General features: G+C 43.1%; 1 protein-coding gene and 1 non-coding gene across 3 annotated transcripts in view; both read right to left on the bottom strand.

The window, feature by feature from the left end:
- MTHFD1L (methylenetetrahydrofolate dehydrogenase (NADP+ dependent) 1 like) overlaps positions 1 to 22,704 on the bottom strand; it is a 174,299-nt gene that overhangs the window by 143,702 nt on the left and 7,893 nt on the right. For both annotated transcript variants that reach the window (XM_068985301.1, XM_068985302.1), the window contains exons 5-8: positions 20,779 to 20,903; positions 18,374 to 18,474; positions 16,559 to 16,695; positions 436 to 547 (exon numbers count right to left, since the gene is read on the bottom strand). In XM_068985301.1, coding sequence (XP_068841402.1) covers positions 436 to 547; positions 16,559 to 16,695; positions 18,374 to 18,474; positions 20,779 to 20,903 — 475 coding nt within the window. The remainder of the gene's footprint in view (positions 1 to 435; positions 548 to 16,558; positions 16,696 to 18,373; positions 18,475 to 20,778; positions 20,904 to 22,704) is intronic.
- LOC138090031 (small nucleolar RNA SNORA70) lies at positions 17,283 to 17,417 on the bottom strand. Its single transcript, XR_011145854.1, has one exon. It is a non-coding gene; the product is annotated as a small nucleolar RNA SNORA70 (small nucleolar RNA).

Here is a 22,704-nt window from a genome sequence, read left to right as displayed (position 1 = left end):
TCCCCTCCTTCTGGCAGCTGTGTTTTCATCTACTTTTATGTGTGGAAGTTCACCTAAGATTGCTTTAGGAGAAAGCATTCTGCTGTTTTAGAAAGACTGTGAGAAATACTATTCCTAGTTTCCCTCACACATGTACAAACTGGCCTGCTGTAGGTCACAACTGACTTGTCTGCTTGATGCTAGAGGACAGCAGGGGACATTTCAGTGAGGGGGGAGGCAGGCAGGTGGCTGCTACTGCAACTGGCATCTTGGTTGCTCTTTGCCCAACAATATGGTTCCAATATAAGTAACTGAAAAGGCGGTCACCTTAACTGTGTTCCTATGTTGACAGTGACCATCATTTCAGGAACATACTCTTTCTGAATAAGGTTAACCTTGCTCATAGCAATCTCGCCTGTTTTGATCGTGGCCTGGCACCAATCTGAAGCCATTTACCTGATAGAAAGTCATGTGAGCAGTTGAAAACAGTAGTTCCCGCTTGAATCCAAGAAAGGGGAATCTCTTCTGGCTTGGGTGAGCCCAAGACCACAATGTCAGCCTCCTGTAGCTAGAAGGAAAAAAAGAAATACCACACATGTTTTTAACTGTAGCATAAAGATGTGATGATCAGCATCAAATGCCTTCCATGTAACAGATGACAACTGCAGTTTCAGAGGTCAGCTCCTCACTGATGTACTGATAGAATCACTTTACTAACAAACGAACTAAGTGCAAACTGACCGTGATTATCATACCCTGGAAAGGAAGCTTTAAAAATTTCTTCCAGGTAGTCACTCCAGCATATAAACTACATGCTGAGTCACTTAAGTTGTGTTTGACTCTTTGCGACCCCATGGACTATAGCCCACCAGGCTTCTCGGTCCATGGGATTCTCCAGGCATGAATATTGGAGTAGGCTGCCATTCATTTCTCTGGAGGATCTTCCCAACCCAGGGATCAAACCTGTGTCTCCCGAGTTACAAATGGATTCTTTCACTACTGAGCCACCGGGGAAGCCCCAGCATAAATACTGTGTGTATTTTTAGCACTGACACATTTTCACCACTAACTGGAATACTGAGAAAAAGGCTGAGGTCAAGGAAACTGCCCTGCTGGGAGGAGGAGATGGTACTCTGTGCAGGGTAACACACGCAGCACCCTGATTTAGGAGAGAGAGAGAGCTGGTCTAGGAAAAACAATCTCATTTTCCTCGAGGTCCTGGTTATAGTGTCTTGTCAAACTGCTTTGCTTTGTTTTCTTAAAGAAAAAGGTTGGAATGCAACCCCTTCTACAAAAGACACATCTGCCCTGTTTGTATTTTGATAACACAGTGCTGGAGGAACATGTCTGGTAGGACAGTTCTGAAGAAGGGTGAAACATTAGCTCTGGTGTCAACAAAAGAATGACCACCTATCCCAGTACCAAGTAAGCACCTGATAACTTCAAACTGGATCCATTTGTGGAGGGACTGAGCTGAAGAAGGAATCCCAGACCCGTGGGGAAAATAGTGACTATTATGCATGTCAGCTCATAAATACATGAGGTGAGTGTCATTACGGCCATTTAATTGACAAGTAAACTGAGACCGAGGAGTGCAAGAATCTCAGTGATATATCCCGTCTTCCCAGTGGACCCAGCCTTGGAATATACAATACTGCTGAGGCAGAAAGAGGGAGGCTGACTGCCCTCCACTTTCCAGTACTGACAACCCTTCCATCATTGCTTTTCCCAGACTTCAACACCCTGCAACTGAAGGCAGACTCTTCAGAATCAAACAGACAGAAACAGAAGACAAAACACAAAAACACCCCCACTGCTCCTACCCTCACACATCCATCCGAAAGCCCAGGAAGTGAGCCGGCTGCAGGGGCCCTCATCCACTTTCAGCCTGGACATGCGGATTGCTGAGAGGTACAGGCAGGACCGGGCCAGTGTCACAGTGCTTCAGGGCCCAAACAGCATTACAGACTAGGCTAAGGACTCTAACGCTGGGCAAGAGGCTGCCTCAGCTAGAGTCTTAGGAATCTTGCAAACAAAAAAGCCAAGACCTAGAGCAGCTCTGAGCTCCCTTGATAAAGAAGCAGGGTGAAAACTTAAACGCACATCTTGTCAAGAGCCAACAAAGCCAATCCTTACAAAGTAACATCCCAGAAACACCTGTCAATCCGACCATGCAAATCGTGCTCATGCTTAGTTACTCAGCTCTGTCTGACTCTTTGTGACCCCACTGACTGTAGCCCGCCAGACTCCTCTGTCCATGGGATTTTTCTGGCAAGAAGACGGGAGAGGGTTGCCATTTCTTTCTCCAGGGGATCTTCCTGACCCAGGAGTCGAACCTGCATCTCCTGTCTCCTGCATTGTAGGCGGATTCTTTACCCACTGAGCCATCGGGGAAGCCCGATCACGCAAATAGGGCACAGCAATGACTGAGTACCACTAAGGACCCAAATGCTTCTCAGTTTTTAAGGTGCTGACTGTTTATCAGCATTACCCTTTATTAAGGCATAGCAAGGCGTCAGTATTAACCACATCCAAAAAGAGGTCCCTACTGGAAAAATCACAACAGTGTGAACACAAATTAAGAGGCTTACAGCAGTATTACCAGCAAGGAGATCAAACCCATCAATCCTAAAAGAAATCAGTACTGAATATTCATTGGAAGGCCTGATGCTGAAGCTGACGCTCCAATACTTTGGCTACCTGATGCAAAGAACTGACTCAGAAAATACCCTGACGCTGGGAAAGATTGAAGGCAGGAGGAGAAGGAAACGACAGAGGATAAGATGGTTAGGTGGCATCACCAACTTGATGGACAAGAGTTCGAGCAAGCTCCGCGAGTTGGTGATGGACGGGGAAGCCTGGCGTGTTACAGTCCACGGGGTTGCCAAGAGTCAGACACGACTGAGCCACTGAACTGAACCGAGTGCGTTATGGTCACATGGGTGGGTTCTCAACAGATGGAGCTGAAAAGCGGCTAGACTTGTAGGTGCTTTTGTTTTTAGGGGAAAAATGTGTCCTTATGGAAAGAGGATTTTAAATGGCTGATAAGAAAACATATGGGATCCCTAGGTGGCACTAGGGGTAAAGAATCTGCTTGCCAATGCAGGAGATACAAGAGACACAGGCTTGATTCCTCGATCAGGAAGGTCCTCTGGAGTGGGAAATGGCAACCTGCTCCAATATACTTGCCTGGAAAATTTCATGGACAAAGAAGCCTGGCGGGCTACAGTCCACAGGGCCGCAGAGAGTTGGACACAACTGAGCGATTAAGCAGCAGCAAGAAAATATACGAGTTCCTTTACCACTGCAGACAGTCAACCACAGTAAGACTCGAGAGTAACGCAGATTGTTTAACACCTGTTTTAAGTGATCAGCAGACAAGAAATGCCATTTCCACATTCAACGGTGGCAAACACAGGACATGTTAAACTATCTACAGAAAAGGAGTTAATATGGACAAGACTGCAATGCTCATTTTGGAAAAAGCAAGGATCACAGGTTCACTCGAGTCCCCTAAGAGAGCTTAGTTTCCTACACGTGGTATCTTCGGTACAACCTGTTCTTTTCATTACCTATAAATCTCAGAAATCTCATTCCGACCCCTTAACTGCGTACCTAGACTCAACTCGAAAGCGGGCTGTGCGAATAAGCAACTGGAGGACAGTCAATCCCCAGAGAAAAGAGGAAAACCTCCTCCCACAGTCATGATTGCAATGGAGATGCTAATTCTTTCTGGAAAGGAAAAGTGCTAGATGCTTAAATCAATAAATAAGCCACAGAGGCCCAGGCAAGGTTTTTTTTAATGAGCTACAATTCAAGGAGAATTATCATCTCACTGGCTGTTTCTACTTTCTTCCTCCCTAATGGGAAGGACCTCGGCCAAAGCCTGGCTTGAAACTTTACTCATAACAAAATATTGCCTTCTCTGCTGAGGCCTGAGTGGAAGCAGCTTAGAGTGTACCGCCCACTCCCCAGGCGGAAGACCAAATGTTAAAACAATCGCCAGACACAGATATGCAGGCATTTAGTGTGGAGCATGTGGGAATACTGGAAGGTTTAGATACCGTGAAAACTATTTTTCTTGAAGTTTTTCTTTTCGGGGGGTGGAAGTAGGGGTAACAAGCCTCAGAATATGGAGGGGGAGAGAGAGGACGGATAGGAGAGAGAGGACTCGCAATGTTATCAGGAACATCATAGTTTCCTACTTAGCAAAGGAAATGCATTTTTTAAGTGGAAACTATAGGAAAGAGAGCCGCACATTTCTGGCCAGAAGAGAGGAATTTATCTTCTGCTATCAGTGATTTTATAAGGGCATATATGAACCTCAGGTACGGGGTTTGTATGCATACAGAAAGCTGGGATAGGTTTTAAAAGAAGAATCGTGATTGAACTACCTGAGACCTAACAAACTTGCTTCTACATCCTTCAAATGTTATGGACAGAGCTCTGTAAACAAAGTTCAAAATGAAAAACATCACTTTTGAGAAAATCAGCTGGTGCTCTCTCCAGTCAACGACATGCGTCTGAATTTACACTGACTGGAGAGAATGAAAGAGACCCAGGATTCTTCAGTGAATGGACTCATTCACCTGCCATCTCCACTTGGGTACTCCATTTGGGGCAGACACTGAGGTTGCTGAGGATCAGAAAATAAAGATCCCAGACTACAAGATTTGAGAGCTAGGATCTTCCCGATGAAGGGGCAGGACGAACCACTGAACTGTGGAAAAGAAACACTCTACTTCTAGGTATTTTGCCCACACAGTTGGTAAAATACTTAAAAAACCGGCTAATGTTTAACATCCAGCAGCCCCCATGCAATGGCCTGGCAGCTGTCACAGTTAAGTACAGGGTGGGGTCCCCAGGGAGGGAGGGGTCCCCAGGGAGGGAGCGTGGGAGGTGATCTGGCCCTTGTTCTTTCACTTTCAATGAACTGGGACACTGCAGTTACTGCGAGCCGCCAAGAGGCTTAATAGATCACATTATGTTCTGCACAAGAGTCTTCACAGTGCTCTGTGATGACAGTGGCTGTCTGTGAAATCTCATGGGGCCTGGAGGCCCCATGGCTGTCTCATGGCAAAGTCCTAACGAGAGTGAGGTGTTTTGCTTTTTTATGAAAACTCACTTTCTTTCAATAAAGGCCTAATTCTTGAATTTGCTGGCCTTTTCCTGACAACAGCTAAGCAGCTGTCAGACTGGGCTACCCTGCCTGCCCTCGCTGCATCTGCTGTGTTTTAGGACGATGACGCTGGAGGCTGGATTGAGAAGGGCTGGGGGAGGTGAGAGGGAAAAGCATGGTACAAGCAGCAGGCTGAGGACACCTCTGTAGGAAGCTGGATGCCTGGAACGGAGAAAGGAAAGGAGGATGCGGATGCAGGGTGGGATTAGCCAGCATCAGAGATGCAGCTAAACGCTGAGGCTTGGATAAGATCTCCGAGGGAAACAGGTAGAACAGGAAGAAAAAGGTGTCTAAGGCATCCCTCAGAACTCATCTTAAATGACAAAGGAAGAGGAAGAAGTGATGTGACTCTGGACACGTCTGGTCTTCCCAACCCAGGAGTCAGGGGAGGAGGACTGGGTTGTCTCAAGCAGCCTCAGGAGAAAGGGTGTTGTCGACCAGTTCCAAATGATGCCCAATGGCTAAGCAAGCCAAAAGCAATTAGGAACCCTTCAGTGACTTTATTATAGAAGTGGGCATAGGCAACCATGCCTGGGCAAAATCTGCCCTTTGAGTCCAGTGTGTTCCCTCCCTATGGAGATTTCACTGAGCCAGTGAGCAGTGGTATGCTTGAGGGTTTCGGTCCTTTGCAACCCCAGGGACTGTAGCCTGGCAGGCTCCTCTGTCCATCTGTCCATGGGATTTCCCTGGCAAGAACACTGGAGTGGGTTGCCCTTTCCTCCTCCAGGGGATCTTCCCGACCCTCAAAGGGCCAATAAATAAACTTCCTTTTTCTCAAAAATTCATGTCTTACCTTATCATTTAACATACTTACTGCTCAACATATGAAAAGAGAGTATCAAAGACAGTCAGTTGTGTCCCAAATGATAGAAAAGACAGTTAATCCCTCTCCAAGTTTACTTGATTCTCATATAAATTATGATGGATGATAAAAGGAAAACGCAACCTCAAATCCAGTAATGGACATACTTTGAAGGATTCATCCAGAAAAATTCCCTTTCTCACACCCTAGGAAGAAATAAAACTAAAAAGTAAGGCTGAGAAAGAGAGAGTGTGTGCTCACACCTGTGTGTGTGTGTGTGTTTGTGATGAGAGATAATCTAATATGATAGAGACACAGAAGCATGTAGCACAAAAATGTGTAAGAGATCGTTATGGTTCCTAGATCCACAGGAAGTGAGCCTCGATTCAGAAGCAGAAGAGCCTTGTGGTCTATGCTTATTCTGTGTTATTAATGTGAACTGACGCATAACAATGGGTAATTCAGCATTGCATTTTCTGCCACACTTGCGCTTTCTGATTCTGAACCTTGGGACGCACATTAACAGATTCCTGCATGCCACTTCCCTGGAGTAACTCTCTGGCCTCAGCTGCCTCCTCTGAGAAGTGAAGAAACTGCACTTGATAGAGAGGAACTGAGGTGCAGAGGGAAGAGCCAGCAGCAGGGGGGTTTCAAGACCTGGATTCAAGTCCAGGCTGTGCTCTTGTCATCGATGACCAGGGTCAAGGCACTGCACATAGCACCTTATTTTCAGGGTTTAATGCTAATAAGAAAATACATGAAAAGGCTTTGAAAAATGAAATCTGTACAGAAGCGTAAGGTGTTCTGTCATTATAGACTGTGTGTGTGCGCTAAGTCGCCTCAGTTGTGTCTGACTCTTTGCAACTCTATGGACTGTGGCCCTGAGGCTCCTCTGTCCATGTGATTCTGCAGGCAAGAATACTGGAGTGGGTTGCCATGTCCTCCTCCAGGGGGTCTCCCCAACCCAAGGATCGAACCCAAGTCTCTTAAATCTCCTGCATTGGCAGGTGGGTTCTTTACCACTAGGGCCACTTGGGGAGACTCATAGACTATGCAAAGACCTACGCACTGGAGTATTCTAATTCTACACCCTTAGGAAGCATTTATGCTGGAAGAGTGAAACATGGAGTCAGGCTCTGCTGATGGTGTGGACAGGCAAGCAAGGACGATCCACAGGCAGACAGGAGGGGATGCCACCGGCCTGTTCCCTGCAGAGACACAGCCTGGAGCCCGTGTCCTTTTGTGCAACACACGCCTTGAACCATCTGAGACTTTACATGCCCCCTCCGGATCTTATGCCAAGTTTCAATAGATTCACTGATCCTTTTCTCAACACTGCTAAATATAAATGGCCTGATTTGGTGGCTTTTCAAAAGTTCTATTCACCGTCTTCTCTGGTGTTAATAAGTAACGCAATGATCAGGCAGAAGCAAGAGTGAGAAGAAAGGGAGCTGACATCCAAAGGTGTTTTTCAATCCATTAATAGTGAAAACAGAGAAATTCAGGGGCCTACATTATCTAGGTCACTTCATCACACGTTGCTCAACAGCCTCAGGATTCACTTGGCACAAGATCTGTGGCGCCCTGGAGTCAGTGGTATCTCCTCCACTCGCCCATTTCACAGGGCTAGGGTCAGGGGAGGGACTCACATCAATAGGCTGGAGTGTGAATCCACACAACTGACCAGGGTGGCCCCTACCCTGCCATCTCGAAAGGGTAGACACATCCCTCCTGGAGAGTGAGCTTGCAAGGGTTGTGACAAGCTCAAAGCTCAGGGAAGAAATGGCTTCTTTTTCTTAGGAAGCTATCTGTGGGATTAGTAAGAGTGGGGGGATAAAAAAATGGTGAACTCAACCCAAGTCAAGTGTCTTGGACCTTGGTCCCTCTGATGTTCCCCAGCCCAAGCTGTTGGATACTTTGGGGTTTCAAAGATTATCAGGCATTAGGAAATTTCTCTGGTGGTCCAGTGGTTAAGACTCTGTACTTCCAAAGCAGAGGGCACACGGGTCTGATTGCTGGTTGGGGAATGAAGTTCCCTTATGCTGTGGGGTATTTAAAATAAATGTTAAACTTGGAAGGTCATTTTCAAGATTGGGTTTTGTGACTATCTGGAATAAGAGCTGACATGAGACAATGGCTAAAAATACTGGTTGTACTGCCACCGCTAATGTTTTAAAATTATATATCTATTTGCTCAGTCTCTTTACTTCTCTGAGCCTCAGTTTCCTATCTGTGATATGGGAAGAGTGAGAGCCCAGCCTAATAGGATGGCTGCAGAATCAACAAGGTAACATGAGTGAAGGACAATCCTGGTTCACTGTAACCCCTAACTCAATGATTATTCTATGTCCTACTGCCATTACCATATGTTACTGGTTTAAAGAGCTGGAAGAAAAAAAGATCTGTCAACTGAGAATTCTATATCCAGCAAACCTGAACTTCAAAAAAAAAAAAGAGGGGGACGGACTTCCCTGGTGATCCAGTGGTTACGATTCCACCACAGGGAGCAGGGGCTCCACTTCTGGTTGGGGAATTAAGATCCCACATGCCATGCAGTGTAGCCAAAAAAAGGAAAAGAAGAGGGAAAATTTAATACATTGGCATATTAAAAAAAGTAGAAGGAGTTCATTTGCCATTAGACCTGCTCTACAAGAAGTGGAAAGACACTAGTTAGTTAACTCCAAGCCCTGTGAGGAAATACAGATTTCCAGAAAAGTCCGTATTCTTTTTTTTTTGGTTTAAACTACAGTTGTAATTTCCTACCTGATTTAAGACAAATGTATTAAAAGTTGTATTAAAAAAAAAAGTATAGAAAAAAGAAAAAGCACTCATGTAAATGGCTAATCTAGTCCAGTTTAAAAGCTAACGTTTCCCCACCAATCTTGGGAAAAGAGTATTTTTTCAAGCTCTCCTATGTATAATACACATATATTTAGAATTTCCCAATTCACTTTTTAAAGCCTTTTGTAAGGCATGCAATGTACTGAATTTAAAGTAGAAAATGACTCTGATAATTTAACTTTTGCTCAAAAAGCTTGGCCTACTTTGATCCTTCAAGTGTGAAAGACCTATATTTTTTCCTTTACTGTTAGTGCTAGTTTTGACAATCTCTGTGCTCAGAAGGAGAAACAAGATCCTCTGAGAAAAACAAAATAAAACCGCTCTCTTCTTTCTGGGTTATTTCTTATACACGCAGCTGGGACTGACCGGATTCATTGCAGCTGGAGGCTCTTTTGCCGTCCTCCTCCAGCTGTGTCAGAAGAGGCTTTTCAGCCAGCAGAGCGTATGGGTGTGTGTTTCTATGTGCGTGTGTGTGTGCGTGCGCGTGTGCGTGTTTGTGTGTGTGTGTGTAGAGGGTGGAGAGCACAGCCCTGAGGTGCCAGCCAGCCTCCCTATCCTGAAGAGAGGAACCACTCTGTCTCACAAATACTCACCACAGAACATTTCTTTCTGGCATCAGGGTGAACTCTCTGGGGGTGAGAAAGAGGACATCTATAAATGCAGGCCAATTCTCACGAGGCAGATGGCTGTCACCTCCTACATCAGGGTGTCATTCCACTCCAGGGTCCTGAGGAGCTGAGTAAAGGGCCTACGTCTGGGTGCAGGAAGGAGGGTGATTCCTTAGCTCAAACCAAATATGTCATACCCAATGCTTTAGCTTACCAACAGCTGATACTCTACAGAGCGTGGCTAATCTGGACCAATGCCCAGACATTCCTCTCCTCCCATCATGTAAATGCAGAATGCATCTCAAAGCCCAAAAGTGATGCTCCAGAACGAAGCAGAAAATGTATTCTTAACTGTCAATGATGCACTCAGAAGGGCGTAAACGATAGCTTCCAAACACAGAAGTCCACTCTGTTTTGTGCAGTTCTCTCAAAAGGCAAATCTCAGTCCCTCACATTCTGGGTCCACAAAAGTTTTATATGTAATCAGTAAGCAAAGCAAGGAGATCAAACCCGTCAATCTTAAAGGAAATCCACCCTGAATATTCACTGGAATGACTGATGCTGAAACTGTAAGTTCCAATACTCTGGCCACCTGATGCGAAGAGCTGATTCACTGAAAAAGACCCTGATGCTAGGAAAGATGGAGGGCAAGAGGAGAAGGGGACAAGAGGGGATGAGATGGTTGGATGGCATCACTGATTCAGTGGACATGAGTTTGAGCAAACTCTAGGAGATAGTGAAGGATAGGGAAGCCTGGTGTGCTGCAGTCCATGGGGTTGTAGAGTCAGACATGACTGAGCAACTGAACAACAACAATATTCAAAGACTATCCTTAGATTGTTAGGTTGTTGATAGAGACGAAATCCATTTCTATTTAACTAACTTGATGTAAATATCCCTCAAAATCACAGGAAGGCATACTATTCCTAGAAAGAGTGATTGGTAAACCAGGAATTCCCAGGGTATGTGACCTGATGTGAAGAGGCTTCTGAGGGGACACAGGCATCAGGGAAGGAAGAGGTCCATAGCCGCAGAGTTGAGGACCAGATGGCAGGCCTGGACTGGCCAAAGCTGGACACACCCTCTCAGGGACACTTTCTCTTAGTTTTGTTTTTCATTTGGTTTCCTTGGCCTCCACGTATTGTTGGGAGACCTCACAGACTGACTGATTCTCTCCTTATACCCAGCCATACACTGGAAGCATGTGTGCTAGGCTTTAAATAAGGAACCCTGGGTCCTACATTTTTATTACCTCCTTACAAGCGATTGACCCACTGGCCTTTCCATCTCCACATCAAGGATCAACTGCACATCTGTATGGTGAAACTTGCCAGTGTCCTTCCTGACTCACCATCTGCCGCAGCCAAGCTATTACTGGGGATGTTAACAGGTGCCAAGTCCTGCACTAAGCAAACTGACAGGATCACTGAATTCTCATAGCAGCCCCGAGAGGCCTGGAGTATTAAAATCCCTGTTCGACACATGAAGAGACAGACTCAGAGAAGTTAAACCACAACGAAGGCTTGAATCCAGAGCTGTTTGCACCAAAGCCTGTTGTATTGCTTCCTGAGAACACAAATGTTATCCAAGCGTTCCAAAGACAGTTCCTACTGGTTGCAGCAGGTCATGACTGCTTCGAGGTCATCCCAAATTTGGAAGGCTACATGTAGTTTCAGAAGTGGTAAACAGGGCTCCAGTGTTACAGTCACCACCTTATCCCTAAAACCCTCACCCCTCTGCTTCTCGAAATGCCCTACCAGATGGCCAACAGGGCATCCTGTCCCATGTTAGGTACAAACAGGCAGGAAATAATTGCTTTTCAAAGATAATATCGTGTGACCTCACAGCTATACTCCTTTGCTCATTCTTTTCTCCCCTTGATATTTGTGACTGTTCATAATGAGAAGTTAAATGGGCCATCATCTTAAAATGTACTTACAATGCACTATAATCTTAAAATACATTGTTGATGGCATTAGAAAACAAATACCAATCTACTGTAAAATGTATACTTTCAGTGTTTTTCAGTGAAAGCTTTCAAGGTGTGCGATAAGGGTGGACACAGCCTGCCCCATTCAGGTCTCCCAGCACTAATCTGTGTCTGGATATTCTTTGCACCATTATCAGTTGCTATCACCATGGTCTGCCGAGGGCCCGATGACCCTCTGAAACCAGGCCCGGCAATGGTCTGTGTTTTAGAAATAAAATATAGGAATGAAGTGAAATAAAAGTCGCTCAGTTGTGTCTGACTCTTTGCTACCCCGTGGACTGTAGCCTGTCAGGCTCCTCTGTCCATGGAGTCCTCCAGGCCAGAATACTGGAGTGGGTAGCCATTCCCTTTTCCAGGGGATCCTCCCAATCTAGGGATGAAACCCAGGTCTCCCTCACTGCAGGTGGATTCTTTGCTATCTGAGCCACCAGGGGAGTCCAAAATATAGGAATAGTGAAAAGTCAGATGTCAGGCAGAAGCGCGGAGGTACACCAGCGGGAAGTGAGAGACAAGGGCAGTGCTAGCTGCTAGTGCAAAGAAAGGAAAGAAACAGCCTTTATTCCATGGTGGGAGGGGAGCCTGCTATGTGTAAGTGGACCATGTAGAGGTGGCCAAACAAAGTTTAAGGACAATTATGGGAAAGCTCAGCAGTGGTCACAGGACTGGAAAATGTCAGTTTTCATTCCAATCCCAAAGAAAGGCAATGCCAAGAATGTTCAAACTACAATACAACTGTGCTCATTTCACATGCTAGCAAGGTAACGCTCAAAATCCTTCAAGCTAGGCTTCCGCAGTACATGAACCAAGAACTTCTAGATGTAGAAGCTGGATTTAGAAAAGTCAGAGGAAGCTTTGGCAGAGGTCAAATTGCCAACATCCACTGGATCACAGAAAAAGCAAGACAATGCCAGCAAAACCTCTATTTCTCCTTCACTGACTTCTCTGGCTTCGCTAAAACCTTTGACTGTGTGGATCACAACAAACTGTGGAAAATTCTTCAAAAGATGGGAATACCAGACCACTTACCTGCCTCCTGAGAAACCTGTATGCAGGTCAAAAAGTAACAGTTAGAACCAGACATGGAACAACGGACTGGTTCCAAATTGGGAACAGAGTACATCGAGGCTGTATGTTGTCACCCTGCTTATTTAATGTCTATGCAGAGTACATCATGTGAAGTGCCGGGCTGGATGAATCACAAGCTGGAATCAAGACAGCCAGGAGAAATAACAATCTCAGATATGCAGATGACACTACCCTAACGGTAGAAAATGAAGAGGAACTAAAGAGCCTCTGGATGAGGAGAATGAAACCGCTAGCTGAGAACTCAGTGTTCAAAAAACTAAGATCATGGCATCCAGTCACATCATTTCATGGCACATGGAAAGGGAAAAAGTGGAAACAATGGCAGAGTTTATTTTCTTGGCTCCAAAGGCACTGCGGACAGTTAACGGCAGCCATGAAAATAAAAGATGCTTGCTCCTTAGAATAAAAGCTATGATAAACTTAGAGTATTAAAAAGCAGAGACATTACTTTGTCAACAAAGGTCTGTATAGTTAAAGTTATGGTTGTTCCAGTAGTCATATACGGCTATGACAGCTGGACCATAAAGAAGGCTGAGCGCCAAAGAATGCATGCTGTTGAACTGTGGTGCTGGAGAAGACTCTTGAGAGTCCTTGGACTGCCAGGAGACAGAACCAGTCCATCCTAAAGGAAATCAACCCTTAATGTTCATTGGAAGGACTGATGCTGAAGCTGAAGCTCCAATACTTTGGCCACTTGATACGAAAAAGTGACTCACTGGAAAAGACCCTGATGCTGGGAACAATTAAGGGCAAAAGAAGAGGGTGACAGAGGATGAGACAGTTGAATGGCATCACCGACTCAGTGGATATGAGTTTGAGCAAGCTCCATGATATAGGGAAGCCTGGCTTGCTATAGTACATGGGGTTGCAAAGAGTCAGACAAGACTTATCAACTAAACAAAAACAATGAAAAGCCTGGAATCTTTCTTGCCATATTTTTGGCTATAAAGTCGAAGCAATAAAAGCAATGAAAGTTGCCAGTCTCTAAGATTCACAGTGGTACTGCTATAAGTACCAAGGAGTTAAAAAAAAAAAAAAAGTGTGTGCAATGTCAGCTTTTAAAGAGAACCTCCATAGATACAGGAAAATCAGAATGTTACCCAATTTCTAGATTATCAAGAGAGTAAAGCTTTGCAATCATGGTTCTCAAAGTTAGAATAAGCTTTATCCAAATAGTCAAGGTGATTTATTTCCATAATAAAAAAGTACTTTGAAAGATATCTTTGTTTTTCCAAAATACAGATACAACTAGCAAAACTATCTGTGACAGCTGTGAAAACACTGAATTGCCAATGAAGGCATTTTTCTCTTTTTCGTCACAGCTGTTCAGTTCAGGGCAAGTTTACTGTCCTCTTCCACTAAGCGTCCCAACCCAGAACTCTGGGCTTTAAAGTACAAAACACTGTCTCTGAATTTTCTTGAATAGCCTGCCACCATGTGGTGACCACTGAAAAATCACATAGTAATTGCAAGATCATGTTCCAGGACTGTTTTCGAACAAGAAAGAACAAGATACATCAGATCCACTTGCCATTCAAACATTACATACATACATACATACATACATACATACATACATACATACATACATACATACATACATACACTTGCCATTCAAACATTACAACTCTCAGCCTTGGCCCCCAGGACAGGACTACAACTTGCTAGTCTCCATCCTCACGTTGCAAAGCGAGGAACATGTATTTTCAGATTTTGGTAATTTAATGTGCTATTTAATGCACTTTTAATGTAAATTCACTTCGCTTGACATTTGTGGAATTCACAGCCAGTTTTTGAAATTAAGAACTTTATGAAACTATTTCAGACAGTAAATTGTAAAAGAATTACAATTCTTTTATACCTGGACACACTGCCCATTGCCCGGTTTAAGGAAAGATATGACCAACACAAGCGAAGGTCCCCTAGTCTCTTCTCCATCTACATCCACATGTTTGTCCTGTCGTGGTTTTCCTGAATTGGTTCAGTTTCTGCTCATTTCCTTATTCTTTTCCTTTATATGTATGCAGCTCTAAAATGGTATACATGGTATTGACTTTAAATCTTATGTAAATGGGGTTAAATGAAATACATCCTTCTGCAACTTGCCTTATTCTAACGAATAATTTTTAAAAATTCTTTATTGATATTTATAGCTCTATGCTTCTTCAAAATTGTCTTGTTTTTGTCCTGATCTCCCACGTACATTTTAGAATCAATTTGGCAAATGCTACACAATAATATTATGTCAGGATTTTGATTCAAATATAGAGATTAATTTGGGAGGGAATCAGTATCAATATCCTTAAGAGAGTGAGTCTTCTAATCCATGAAATGGTATCTCTGCTTTTAACTGAGTCTTCTTAATGGCATTTATAAAAATTATACAATTTCTTTCAAAAGGTCAGAAATAGACTTTGTTAAATATATTCCTGCTGCTGCTGCTGCTGTCACTTCAGTCGTGTCCAACTCTGTGTGAGCCCACAGACGGCAGCCCACCAGGCTCCCCCATCCCTGGGATTCTCCAGGCAAGAACACTGGAGTGGGTTGCCATTTCCTTCTCCAATGCATGAAAGTGAAAAGTCAAAGTGAAGTCGCTCAGTCGTGTCCGACTCTTCGCGACCCCATGGACTGCAGCCTACCAGGCTCCTCCATCCATGGGATTTTCCAGGCAAGAGTACTGGAGTGGGGTGCCATTGCCTTCTCCGAAATATATTCCTAGGTACCTTATATTCTCATTGTTATCATATGTTGTATTTCTTTAAAAATTAATTTTATAACTGTGGGGGGTGGTGTTTAGAAATACAATTAGCTTTTGCCTGTCGATCTTATATCCAAGAACCCAGATGAACTCTTAGTAATTCTGATATCTGTTTTTTTGCGTGTGTGAAGTAATTCTGATACCTTGATAGAGTCTTCTGTACCTTTTACATAAGTTTATTATTCAGGATTGAAGACATTTTGTGTTTTCCTTTCCCATCATCATTTTCTTTTTTCATATTACTGCATTGTCTAGGAATTCCCACACAATGCCAATTAGGAGTACTGATAACAGACACCTTTGTCTTTCCTAATTAAAAAAAAAAAAGTTTCTAGGGAATTCTCTGGTGGTTCAGTTGTTAGGACTTGGTGCTTCCACTGCTGGTTTTGATCTCTGGTCAGAGAACTAAGAACTATTAATAAGAAGAAGCTGTGCAGTGCAGTCCCCCCAAAAAGTTTTTCGTATTTCACTGTTAAATGATATTTTCACTCTGTTTTTATAGACATTTTATCTGATTAAGGAATTTCTTTAAATTCCTAGTCTAAGATGACTTTTTAGAAAAATCTCATAATGATATTAGAATTTATCTAATAACTCTTCTGTATCTACTATGGTGAAAGTATAGATTTTAATCTGATAATGTAATGAATTACATTAATACATTTTGATCGATATTAACCCTGTTTACAATCTCATGATAACTTCAACCTGGATTTTATTTCCTATTTTTCTAGTGGTAACTTCATCTATCTTCACAGGTGAAATTGGCCTGTAATTGTCCATTAGCATCTTGTCACTATCTGCATTGGGAACTCATGAGCTACAAAATGTTCTGCCTTCTCCTATCTTGTTTGACTGTGGTAGCTTATTTATAAAACTATTGTCTTCTTGTCTGCTTGTTTGATTTTTGTCTGTGAGACTGATTCAATGTCTTCAATGTTATATACTATTCAATTTTATGTGAATCCATTTTTACAAGTTTTCAGATTTATCACCATAAAGTTGCTCATACTCGCCTTTTTAAAAAAATAGTTATTGCTTCTGTGTTTATGTATCCTTGTTCATTCCTGACATTGCTGGTGTTCTCTTTTCCTCTCAATCATATTGGCTAGTGATGTGTCTCTATTATTAGACTGTTCCAAGAACTGATTATGGCTTTGCAATAGAAATCTCTGTTCTTTGCTTTCATCCTTTGAGATTTTTCTGCTGTTCTTTCTCTAATCTCTTATATTAAAATGCTTGGTCTGTGCATTTCCAGTCCTCCTTTTCTAATATAAGCATTTGAAGATATGTTTCCAACATGAAAGATGCTTACCTTGCCTTGAAGCTGAGGTGTTTTCCACTGGGAGCTCATTGTCATGGACCCTTTTCTCTGGAACAGACATTGTAGGGTGGCTTCCAAAGACCCATGAGCTCCTATTACCAAGATCTTCTTTCCTTCTAAGCTGACACCTACCCACCAAATGAAAATTCAGTATTATAATCAAAACATCAATGTCTTTGTCCCATACAGCTTTAATGCAAGAGGTGAAAAAGCCTTTAAAGTAGGATTTACTGGTGGGTGTTAAGAACGGGACAGTGTCTGGGGTCTCAGGAGCGCAGGGCCCACCATTTGTCCAGGGGCTGGGAATAGGGGCGTATTCAACCCCACAGCTCTCTGGGACAAGCTGCTTTTCCGCTAAGTTTTCAACTTCATCCACATTAAACTTAGTAAATCCCCACTTCTGTGGATCTTCCAGCAGCCAGGGAACTTGAACTTGACCTGCTCCATGTTCTGCAGCTTGGTGCGGATGGACATTATGACCTGGCCAATGTAGACTCTGGCCATCGCGCCCTGGTGCTTTCCAAAGGCACCATGCATACATGTCTGGAGCCTAGACTGGGGACAGCATGCCAGACACGAATGTCCCCTGGAAAGGGCTGTCTCCAAATGGCAACTCACTCCAGTATTCTTGCCTGGAGAATTCTATGGACAGAGGAGCCCAGCGGGCTACAGTCCACAGGGTCACGAAGAGTCAGACGCAACTGAGTGACTGACACTTTCACTTCAAGGTCCCTTAGGGCAACCCATGCAGGCAACAGGCTTCATACACTACCCAGGAGCCTGCTGTTTGCAGCCACTGCACACCAGGACTCCCCATCGAAAATAGCATTGTCTGCTTAATTGGCTGCAAAAAAATAGCCTTTTAAAACTTGGCCCTCTGGGCACCAGACTTACAATGACTATAAGCCATAATTTATCCTTTCTGTGCAAATTTTATGGTGGGGTGATACAGAATCATCATCTAATTATTCATATGATGGAAAGACACTGTCTATTCGGATTATCTCAGAGATTTGAGGTTAATGACTATTGTCCTAAAGGTGTATCTTGAAATTTAGTCTTCTAACAAAGCTTTGGTATATATTTTAGAATTTTTGTTTACTCATTGCACATTTGGGCATAGGGGAAGGACACTGGTGTCTTTTTTACTCAAGCTAGTGCAAAGAAAAATTAAGTTTATTAAATTTTTATGTATTCAGTTATAAAGTCCTTAACTATAGGAAAGACTCAGTAATAATTGTTAAATGTGATAACTAAGAAATTATTCATTTCTATATCACTGACATGAAAGGAGAGAAAGATGGAAATTAAATACTGATACTGAAAGCGATACTATTCACTGATAAATCCTAATCTAGGTTTCTATACCCTAAACCATATCTAACAGTCATTTAAACTATATATCTAACAGTCTATATCTAACAGTCATTTAAGCTTTAAATATAAATTTTATCTAGGTCTACACACTGACAGATTTGAGGAGCTGAAACTTGAAACGTCTTTCACGGTGGTTATTTTGAGAGTTTCATGAGAGACACTGAGAAAATGTTTAACACGTAATGTGTTAATGTGTTATTTAATGTTTAACAAGGTTAATCATTTACCTTTACCAATTTCTCTTTAAAATTATAATAGTCTTATTAGAAAATCTTCCATAGTCGTATGTATCTGATGAGAAACAAAAAAAGCTGACACTGAATATCACTTCAGTGTTTCAATAAGAATCTTCCAGAAACAAATCTTTACTAAAACTCACGTGAATACCAAAAAACATAGAACAGCAACGTTTCTGAGGGAGCATTATACCTGACTTTTCAAGAAGTTCGATTACAGCTCTGGCCACAGGTGAAATAAAACACTCATGGGCATCTCCTCGGACCAACTTCCCCAGGTTGACATCCGTTAATCTGAATCCAAAAGCAAGGGAACAAGTGAGTTAAAACTTGGCCCAAACTCACTCATCTGTAAAGTACATGTATTAATCCCAAATAACAGCCAAGTCAATATTTGATATAATGAAAAGAAGTTTATTTTGTAAAACAGGTCAAGAAAAAATTAACTATAAAACTCTCTCTGTACTCGTTTGGGCCTCCCTCCCTCCCAGCTCTGCAGTGTGTACCTGCATGACACATTAACCAGAGTTCCTCAGACAAGACTGCCTGCTCAACTGAAAAGATAACTTTTTAAAATTCCGACACTAGCCATGTAACTTCTTAAAAGAACAGCGTTTTTCTCAGCTCTGTAGGGGGTCAGAGTGACTTGGGGTTCATCTGGACTATGGGGCTTCCCCGGTGGCTCAGATGTAAAGAATCAGCCTGCAATGCAGGAGACCCGGGTTCAGTCCTTGGCTCAGGAAGATCCTCTGGAGAAGGGCATGACAACTCACTCCCATTTTCTTGCCTGGAGAATTCCAGGGCCAGAGGAGCCTGGTAGGGGGCTACAGTCCATGGGGTCCCAAAGAATCAGACACAACTGAACAACTAACACTTTAGTTGTTAGTTGTTTAGCATCAGTGTGTCATTGTGATGTGTTATCCTTTCTCTCAACAATGTGTATGATTATGTGACTTCTATCCCTGTGACTATCTGACTTCTATCTATATGACTATATGACTGTCTCTGACTTCTAACAGAGGAACAGTTCTCAGAGCTTCCTGAGAATCTGTTTGCTGGGTTATAATCCTTGATTTGGCTCAAATAAAATTCTCTTTTATTCCTTTTAACTTGATAGTTCACTGAATTTTTGTTGACAGATAGGATATATTAAATAATTAAATAGAAATTAAAGAGTGGGCAAGAAAAACAAATATAAAATAAAGAGAGGGCAGGAATAGAGGCCATCAGCTTTTTAGAGCGGCCCTTCAGGCAATGCTAATGTGGTCCCTATGGGTGTTCTGATCTTGCTTGGACAGCACGTCTGCAGCTTGAAGCCACGTAGGGCTTCACTGCACAGCTCCAGGAAGCTCATTTCAGTGGACTATGGAGGAGGGTGGCCCTGGATGTGTACATCGCCATGGTCCTAAAGCCAAGCCCACTTTACCCTGAGGGAATTACATCTCCATCAGTATCAAAGTCCAGAATCAATTCTAGAAATTGGGGAGTGACTTCACAAGATTTGGATTCAAGGTCTGACCCCCACTTGACATCAGTACTCATCTCCTGTAGAAATCAAGAGAAAAAAGGAGGAACCATGTCCTTTCAATGCCTTGTGTCCTTTCTTGTCAAATCCAGGACAACATAGTCCCTAACTGTTCAGCTAAAACTGATGGTCTCAATACAGGTTAGCAACAAAATGAGGATACTTGGGAAAGGTTTCATACTCCTCTTTTAATGAAAGGTTGAAAACTACACCTTGATACCTTGAGGTTCTGGAGGTTTCCTAACTAATTAGAGCTTCTTCTCTCTTTGGGGTTTGTCTGCTACAGTATCAGAGATTTTCATGACAACTTTTCTCCCTGGTTGAGTTTGCCCTAAGTCCCAACAGAAGGCCAAGATAATGGCAGAATCTGAATGTGTCAATGAGGTGGTGATCCACTCAATCCAGCCCCTACAAGAATAATGTGATAAATTTGCTTACCACCCTGTAATGCTAAGTATGTTCTTTTAGCTCACAGTACATAAATCTCTTGTTTCCATGTCGGAAAATGAGGTTTTCAACTTTTAGGAAACATTGGGAACTTCCATATGCGTGGGTAGTGTTCCTTGTCCCTTGAAGCTTATATCATGACGTGACACAAATCCAAGACCAATATCAAAGCTCCTGCTATTCAAAGTTTTTCCCTTCAAACAAAACCCTGCATTATGAATGTTAGGGCTTGCTTTGTTCTTCTCTACTGGCCTGGAACTGAGGAAGAATATTCTATTGCTGGTGAAACAGGTGTTTGGGCTTTTTCTCTAGTCTGGTAGAATTATCAAGGAAAAGTTATTAGAAGAGGAGAGCTGGCTAAGGACTCTGTAAGTCAGACAGGAACTTCTCAAATGAATATGACTGGTTAAGTCCAAAATGGCACACAAGCACTACAAAAGGGCAAATGTATTTTCCCAAACATGCACTTTCTTATGCAGAATTTAACAGACCCTCCAACTCCTGAAATATTTAAAATTATTCCTTTCAAGTCTTAATTACTGACATAGTTGAAAGAGCAGAGTTTTCAAAAATTCACTGTAAACAAACTAGCAATGAGCTGATTGTTTTCTTTTATATGTTCTTACCCATCCACATCTTTTTCTGGTTTCAAAGCATTGAGGATTTTGCTGCTAAATGAGGTCTCAGCGATCTGAAGGGCAAGGCCATGTACTCTGCTGTCTTCATTAATCTTCAGGATCTCATCTATAATCTAAGGGGAAAACTATAGTCAGATGTGCAAATATAAGACCCAACAAAAAGCAGATTATATTAAACATGGATTCATAAAAATGTATGTGTTCTAGTTTCTTTTTGTCCTTGTTGAAGACCTGGTGTAAAGCAGAAAGAAGAAATCTATATTCCCTTCTCAAAACGTATTAAAGCTTGGCTGAATTTTTGGTGTCTTTCAGTCTTTCTTATCACTATTCTCTACCAGAACAGGACAAAACAAAACCAAAGCTCAGCAATTAATAAAGACATAAGATGCTATAAACGAGAGCCATAAAAGACAATTCCCTGTCCACAGTCAGATTTGAGCCCATCTGATGCTTTCTTGCCTACCTGGGAATAAGGCCAGATACAGACCCCCCAAATTCCCATTTTTTGTCCATGAGTAATTTAGCTGAACCGCTTGTCCCCACTGATCCATCAGAATAAAACTGCTTGTAAATCGAACTTAGGTAAGCTTCTTTCCTTCCCTCTGGTTCTTAAACTTTGGCCTGTGCTGTGCTGTGCTTAGTCGCTCAGCTATGTCCAACTGTTTGTGACCCCATGACTATAGCCCGCTAGGCTCCTCTGTCCATGGAGACTCTCCAGGCAAGAATACTGGAGTGGGTTGCTATGCTCCCCTCCAGGGGATCTTCCCAACACACAGATTGAACCCAGGTCTCCCACACTGTAGACACATCTTTACCATCCGAGCCACCAGGGAAGCCCAAACTTTGACCTAGCCTCAGTCTGACTGGCAGACGGCACTCTCCTCCCTCCACTCATGAGAAGAGGCTGGCTTCAGGGTAAAACATTCGCTCATCTGCTCTCTCATCAAGCCACCCTGTCTTTCATCATACTGGCTTCTTTCAAGCCTTCTCTCCCCCTCCCTATAAAAGACAAGCCTTCTGCCTACCTCTCAAAGGTATGTAGAAGTTATGGGCAGAGTACACTTCCTTAATGTACCCTCCCCACCTTGCAGTAATTCTTTTGGATTATATCACTTCTCACTGAGTCTGGATTTATTTTCTCTCCGATGCTGGCTAGAATGTGGACACTTGAGAGTCCCTTGGACTGCAAGGAGATCAAACCAGTCAATCCTAAGGGAAATCAATGCTGAATATTCACTGGAAGGACTGATGCTGAAGCTGAAGCTCTAATACTTGAGCCACCTGAGGCAAAGAGATGACTCATTGGAAAAGACCCTGATGCTGGGAAAGATTGAGGGCAGAAGAGGGGTGATAGAGGATGAGATGGTTAGACAGCATCATTGACTCAATGGACATGAATTTGAGCAAGCTCAGGGAGACAGTGAAGGACAGGGAAGCCTGGTGTGCTGCAGTCCATCGGGTCACCAAAAGTCGGACACGACTGAGCAACTGAACACCACCACAATAGAATGTGGGTGTGATCTGTAGAGCTGACTGGGCCATCCTGGATATGAGGCAGCAAAGCAAGATCCTGGGAACCTGAGTATCTAAGGACTTTGTGGCTACCACACTAGCCAGGAATTCTCTACTTTTGAACTTTATGCACCTACAAAAGACTCCAGTGCTATTCCCGATTATTTACATTTTTCATCACTGCCACAGCCAGTCTGAAGAAAACCTAGCCACAGAAGGGTCAGATACCAGGATGGCCCCTGGTTTAGTGTCTATTAATGCAGTGCAGCTTCTCCCAGGCTTGAGATGACACACAGGAGGGTTGGTATCCCTGCTGGTGGAAACACCTATAGCACATACAGTAGCACTGAAAGAACCTATGATGGTTTTTATCAGCTGCCCCAAAACGCCACTTAAAAGATT

This window comes from Capricornis sumatraensis, chromosome 13, assembly GCF_032405125.1.
Source record: "Capricornis sumatraensis isolate serow.1 chromosome 13, serow.2, whole genome shotgun sequence".
In the NCBI taxonomy this organism is placed as follows: Eukaryota; Metazoa; Chordata; class Mammalia; order Artiodactyla; family Bovidae; genus Capricornis; species Capricornis sumatraensis.
This window is presented reverse-complemented; position numbering and strand designations above follow the sequence as displayed.